This window comes from Electrophorus electricus, chromosome 9 (assembly GCF_013358815.1).
Source record: "Electrophorus electricus isolate fEleEle1 chromosome 9, fEleEle1.pri, whole genome shotgun sequence".
Classification (NCBI taxonomy): domain Eukaryota; kingdom Metazoa; phylum Chordata; class Actinopteri; order Gymnotiformes; family Gymnotidae; genus Electrophorus; species Electrophorus electricus.
The window spans coordinates 16,891,714-16,899,021 of NC_049543.1; the positions used below are offsets into that span (position 1 = coordinate 16,891,714).

The window sequence follows — 7,308 nt, forward strand, 5'->3', positions numbered from 1 at the left end:
AATCAAAACACACACACACACACACACACACACACACACACACACACACACACACACACACACACACACACACACACGCCTACACACACACCACCACCATTTCACAAGCCATTAGTGTTGTCTGTGGTGAGGCTAGGTTATAGTGTGCCCCAAGGGAAGTATGACCCAGCAGTGTGGAGTCTACACAACCTAGCTAACTTGTTCCTGAATGGCACCGGAAGCCAGATCCACCTGTCCCCAAATGACCCCATCTTCGTCCTGCTCCACACCTTCACCAATGCCATCTTCGACGAGTGGATCCGGATACACAGGCCAGGTGCACTCACCCACGCTGCACTGAGAGCACTACAGAGTTAGGCAACTGCTGCTGCATGCACTCATGGAATAACCCACATGTTTCAAAGACAGCCCATTGCCCCAGGCTATCCCATAGTGGAGCCAGACAATGGCATGGAGCCAAAACATGGCTTGCTTTCCCATCTGATCGAGCAATAGCTGTTATAAAGTCTGAATGGGATTGATCGAGACAAGCATTAATGCTACTGCTTGGGACGTGCCACAGCTGGAATCCATTTTGGACATTTTGAGAACATGAAAAAACTGAAATTGTAGCTGTCCTAACTGATATAGTGAATATGTTGTAGATGCAGTGGCCTACCCTAAAGAGAGCACCCCCATTGGTCACAACTTGCACTTCAACATGGTGCCTTTCTGGCCTCCAATTACAAATGCTGAAATGTTCGTCCCTGCACCTGTCAGCCTGGGATACAGCTATGAGATCCAATGGCCAAGTGAGTCAAAGCTAAAGCATGTGTTATATTATTAAATGAAAAAATGCTACTTAAAAAAAAGAAAAAAAAAAGAAAAGAAATAAATGCATGTACTGCCATGGATAAGCCAGAATCCAGCAATGCAACCCAGAGGAAACTAGTGAACTTGGGTTTCTCTGTAAACTGCTCAAACACCCCCGTCTATATTGCTCTAGCTCTGCCATTCACCCTCTCTGAGGTCTTCACAATAGTGATCGTGGTGATGGTGCTGGTGCTGGAGTCAGCACATGCCTCATGCGAGTGTACGGCCCGGAGGAGGGACTGGATCTCTTGCTCAGGGAATAAACCGGCTGTTACTCAGAAGATGAACAGAGAAGGGAGAAGCTTCAGTCTGTAGTCTGAGAACAGAACAAAAGATATCAAGTTTTTCTCACTCTATATTAGGACAGTACTTAAAGATTCCATATAGCATTTTTAAGAGCCCTTAGGGACTATGTGAGCACTACATGAAGCCTTTTTTGGTATACCAAGCGGCTTCAACTTTGATTCATTTTTATATCTGGTAAAACCCATGAACTAATTTAACAAGCATAATGCTGATAGACTTTATTTACAAATGATAAATGTGTTAATAACACATTAAAATCTACACTTAAAATCTGAACTGTGTGGGATTATGACATTTCACACTTTATGACATTTTACATTTAATTTAACTCTGTTATAATAAAGTTAAATAACCTTTTCATAGATTTAACAGCCCCATCCATGATATGCATCTGGATATCTCGCCCCTTGTGTTTATATGCATTTTGATACTTTATAAAGTGCAGTAGACAAGTTTGTGGAAGGATGGTAAACCTGTCACTCAACCAAAAATCATAATCTAAAATAAATACTTACTAGATGTAATTTACCCTAGATTAATTTATTGTGCAGTCTGCATTTTGCAAAGAAAATGTCAATTCTAGCTGTCCAAGGCAACAGAAGCATATATTTTAATGTAAATACAATTATGGTGAAACATGCTCCATGAATGTAGGAATGTGCTTCATTAGGCTAATCTCATCACATTGCTATGCTAAAGGAAGGCAATTCCTTAATGAAATCACTGTGTGGATTACATGGATCCCATGAGAACTACCACTGAGCCAGAATACTTCTGTAGACAGTTTAGTTGATCTGTTGACATTCTGATCACGTACTTACACCTTGCTCTAGAAAGCAACACAGATGCCTAATCGAGTTTTCATGTATTATAAATTGGTTACAAACTGAATTTTAGTTACTTAAATGCTCCACCTGGTGGAGTTGTGTGTCTCCAATTCTGAGTCAACTTTATTTTATTTTTTATTTTATTTTTACTAGAGTTGCAATCTACAAACAAGGGGATAATTTTTTGCAGGTTACAAGAAAAACTAATGTAACAAATTTATTATTATTATTATTATTATTATTATTATTATTACACACACAATTATGCGGAAAATAGTCTGTTGAAACAGTAACAAAATTGATACTTTATGGAAGCTTTGGTATGGCTGATAAGGCTAGCATGCTTTCAGCTTTCATGTTGTAAACAACCGGAATAAAACAGGAGACACACAGGTAAACTCTTTGCTGCGATTTATGTGAAAGGATATACGGGCAAAGTTCAATTCATGTACATTTACAGAGAAATGGTATGCTAAAGATAACTGCTTCATTTAACCCTTAATCACTGTAACCACATATGGATAGACTGATCATAATTTGTGATAGTGCTTTATATGTGCTGAATACCACGAGTGCAGCCTTAATTTTTTCATGAGAGGCTAAACATAGACATTGCAGATAAAGACTTCAAGCCACAATTAACGCATATATTTTTATAAATCCAATTAGCATGCAATTAGCATATCAGTCAGAGCTAATTAGACAGCAGAAACAGAAACAGAATATCTACAGACCAAAATGTAGTTAATAAAAGATAACAAAACATCAATGTGGGGTTCACAGTAGTCGAAGCAATTTCTCGACTCGTGCATGCGTTCGTAAAAGGAAAATAGAAACTTCCCCAGGAGCTGGCGTAAAAGTAAAACGCTAAACGTTCCAGGTTTATTCCAGGTTAGTAGCGAATCACAACTCAAAGAAAATTCTACAAACGAAGTTATTCCTAATTCGAAACGCAATAAGGTAAAAAAAACAAAAAAAACCACAACAACAACAACAACAACAACTGTTGCTTCCAGGACCACTGTCTTCGCTGAAAATCAAACAAAACTGTCACTGCCCAAACTACTAAAAACAAGCTTAGCAGTAACTTACATCTTAAAGTGACAGTACTCAAAAGGTTTTGTATCTAGCATTTGCTTTTTGTATAAGCTGAGGCAAACACTGGGTTTGGTGAACAACCTTAGAAGTTTTTCTGCCAGTTCTTTCCATACAGTTTCACCAAGTCTTCAGTCATGACAAGATTTCGTTCCTTGGTATGAGCAACATATGAAGCTCACTAAGGCACCATCAAGATGGGGGTGGGGTGAGGTCATTTTACCACTCCACCACTCTGTACATTCTGTATATCACTGGTTCAATATCAGCTCCTAGGATGATGACATCCTCCCACTCTCAGTTCACTTTTTCTGCCCAAATTCCTAATCAGGAAGCAGTTAAGTGTAGAGGCCCTCTGGAACTGCAGGGATCTAAGGTCAAAAAGCAAGAGGTAAAAGTGACATCAATTGCTGAGCAGTTGGTATTACTGGAGTGTTACTAGTGCTAATGGTAGAATGGTGGTTCAACATTCCCTGGCCATAGGGGGTTAGGGTCAGTCCCTGTTTTTCATGAAAGTCTCTGATTGATGATATAGGAAAATAATGTTCCATTACTGTGTTGCACTTGGAATATAACATATTGAATTGCATAAGGGGTCAAAAATGCCTTAGTTTAGTGAGTACTGTTTTTAAGTAAAGAATTCTAATGTTATCAGTGAAGTATTACTATCATCATATAATACTTATTGATACAAATCACTGGCATTACATATAGACCTTTTCTGTAATATAATACAAGGCATAACAATGAGGTTTCCTTATTGACACAGGAATACCACTGGCTTGTATTTCCACGTTAAAATATGGGGTGAAAGTGTTTAGAACTTAACACTTATACGAACAATACTGAAAAATAATTGTACACGTGATGTCAGATATCCTATGTCTGAAGAAGCCTCTGAGTAACCACACAAGCTCCTCACAGTAGTCATCAGTAGGCACCTCCCTCTATTGGTCCATCACTGACTTAAGCCCACAACATTTAGTTTGGGTATGCAAGACCCAACCCTCTCCAAGCTCACTTTTAAACCACGAACAAAACCTCTTTAGACACAAATGCATATTTGCTTCACTGGTGACTACAGCCCCACTGACACCATTAATGCATACTCATTGTCATCAGTTCCATATCTTTATGCACTACATGATCAACACACATTGAGTTAATGTCCCTATATTTATCCATTGCGTGAACCCCACACAACCAATCACTTCCTAAACCATAAAATCCATACTGATCTCCCCAGCAAATAAGTGCCACCACTTTCATATAGACTAATGCACTACATCAACAGCAGACATTGAATTAAATTCCTTTTACTAATCCACTGCACAGACAATCATTCCCTAAACTCCATACTGATCTCCCCAGTAGTACATTTACAGCATTCATCAGACAGTCGTTAAAAGAGTGACTTACATATTTGTCAGTTTGTGCACTTCCTAGGGGTCAAAGCCTTGGTATTACTAACAGCATGTGCTACACGGTGAGCTAAAGGAGTATTAATGCATACACAGTAAAACCTGTTCCATCTTGTTCCATCTCTACCATTCTAGACATGACAATCCACTCACATGCCCAGTCTACTGTAAACCTATGCCACTCCCTCTTTATGATACATTTCCCCCAACGAGCCTGTGCTCTCCTCATCCACAGCCTCTGACTAACTACCCTTAGCTTACAGCCTCTAAAACCACATTCCACAAGCAAGGATGTGGAGACAGCTATAAATCCCCTAGCACTTATCTCCGCTAGACTTATATACGCCTGCCACCCACATTCTGTCACTTCCAGCACCAAGTCTGCGTACTTCAGCTTCTTCCACTCGAAAGCTTCATCAACTTGTAACAGGAGAGTAATACACATATGCTCATGGATAAAAGCCAACAGTAAAACTTTCCTGAAGTAAGGACAATCCAAAGACAACATAATCCAAAGCAGGCAGTGGTCAAAACCAGAACAGGGCCAATAATGACAAAAGGGAATTTCTAGAGAGTAACCAGGTAGGCAGTTATCAACCAACAGTACAGAGGGACAAATCCAAAAAGTTATAATCCAGAAAACATGCAGGGTCAAAAGCAGAACTCGCTCAGTATGCTGAAATGACCTAGAAAATATCTTGCAACGAGAAAAAGAACTGAATAAGCTTATATACATTGAAATAATGAGACACAGGTGACAAAAATAAGTAGTCAGGATATGCTGATTGCAGAGAGGTCCCAGATTGGTAGATTCTGATGGACATCTTGACTGTCTGAGGCATCGTGGGGAGTTCAGAGCAGCAGGATTGGGTGGCAACATGACACAACTGTATCCTCAAATGGAATTATTAACTCTATAATATAAATCATGTGCTTACTTTTAAAGTACAGCACCATATACATCCACAGTGTAGTTAAAGCAATACACTGATAGAACTGTAGTTTTCTACTTTCATTGGCTACCAATTTCCAATCCACTGATATTTATAGCTGTGCTCACTCTCACTGCCCATCATGCACAAACATAATTGCTCTACTATTGACACTAATGGGCAAAGAGTTAACCTCTATTCACTTATTATTGAATAAACATTCTCCTGCATGTGTATCTTTGCTGTGATAAACTAATTTTACTCACTGATAAAATATGCTTCAGTGTCCAAACTCCCACACATAATTTACAAGTAGGGTCTTCAACGACCCATTATCCAGTGGGGTAGAGTTGCAACAATGCAGAGTTGCAAGGATGACATAAATCGCTCCAAGCAAAAATGTAATGTGACTCACATCCATTGCTCACATCTCTCAGCAGGCAATTATCTAAATTTTCCCAACTAAGCCATAGCTGCTGTTGCAAGCTGTGCTTCCACTTTCTGCTCATGAATAAAACTAGTGATCATTCACTTTATCTCTGGTGACGTGGCCTTACTGACTAAACCTTACTCTTATGCTTTGTACTTGCCCTACCACATCCCTATGCTCCAGTGCTCTCTTAGCTAGCTGCATTACCTCTCACAGATTTGGCTTTTTCCCTGCTTTTGGGTCTGGTGCAGATGCTTTTATCACTGTTTTTAGACCCTAACAAAATCATCTTACAACTTAGCACATTCCTCAACTAAACATGTCAGCGGTAGCTGACAACACCCTTCTCCCACACCATGCCACAGAACATAGACAACACAGCATCCCTAGACACTTCCTTATAGCCTCATTAGACTCTCTAGCCTCTCTACTTCAGCAATCTCAACCTCATGTACAATCAGTGGCCATCTAATACGAGGCAGTAAGACAGACTATAGGTACCACAGTGTCAACTTATCTGGCAAAAATGAATCACTCTTATTGATAGTCTTCACAATCTCCTTCTGCCCTGTCTCCTTCCATCATCTCCTTCTTCTTTCCTTTCACAATTGAAAAACATCTAGACTTACAAGGTTTAACTTTCATCCTTGCCCACCTAAGACTACCATTTAACTTCTGCAGAAACCACATTGTACATGACACAGTAGTTGTCAGTGTTGTCATGTGATCCATGTATGCCCTGATTGGAGGTAGCAAGGTACCGTGCTGCAGCCTCTCCCTGTGTACAACCCACTTAGATGCCCTAATTATTACCTGTCACCATTGTAAATGCTAACGGTGAAAAAGTACAGCCTAACATTACACCTATTACCAATCACTGCTAGGACACATACTCTGCTGTATTAAAACAAAAATGTCTTCAGAATAAGTCTTCAAATCTTACCCTCCAAATTAAGAAGGCTTATAGGCAGAAACTGCTCAATACCCACAGCATCCTTCTATTTTGGTATAAGAATACACCATGCTCTTCTACACTCTTTTGGGATAATCCCATTCTCTCACCACTATGACCCTAATCTTACATAAAAACCTCAAAACATCATGTGCTTTTATACACTTGATATGGAACTCCATTAGGCCCTGGTTCTGAACCTGCCATTGCATGAAACACCACATCTTGTATCTCACTCCATTTATGTGGATTGACATCCATTTAGCACTCTGTGTCAGCCATTGGTGGAATATCTGGTGGATGCTCCAGCAACTTTGCCTTATCCTTATCAGAATACAAGCTATCAAAGTCCCTTTTTCCTAATTTTAGTCTTCTAAATTTCTCATTACTAAATAAGGTCTTTACAAACTTAAATGGATTCCTAAAGAATGCTGCCCTAGCATGCGCCTACTTGGTCCTCCTTCATCTCAAGACCTCTGCTCTCCTCAGTACT

At 39.7% G+C, this 7,308-nt stretch overlaps 1 protein-coding gene across 1 annotated transcript in view; it reads left to right on the top strand.

Moving 5' to 3' along the window:
• Positions 1 to 1,172, top strand: part of tyrp1b (tyrosinase-related protein 1b) — a 3,460-nt gene extending 2,288 nt beyond the window's left edge. The window contains 4 exon segments of the mRNA XM_035530053.1: positions 137 to 316; positions 645 to 791; positions 986 to 1,042; positions 1,045 to 1,172. Coding sequence (XP_035385946.1) covers positions 137 to 316; positions 645 to 791; positions 986 to 1,042; positions 1,045 to 1,172 — 512 coding nt within the window.
• The last annotated feature ends 6,136 nt before the right edge of the window (positions 1,173 to 7,308 follow it).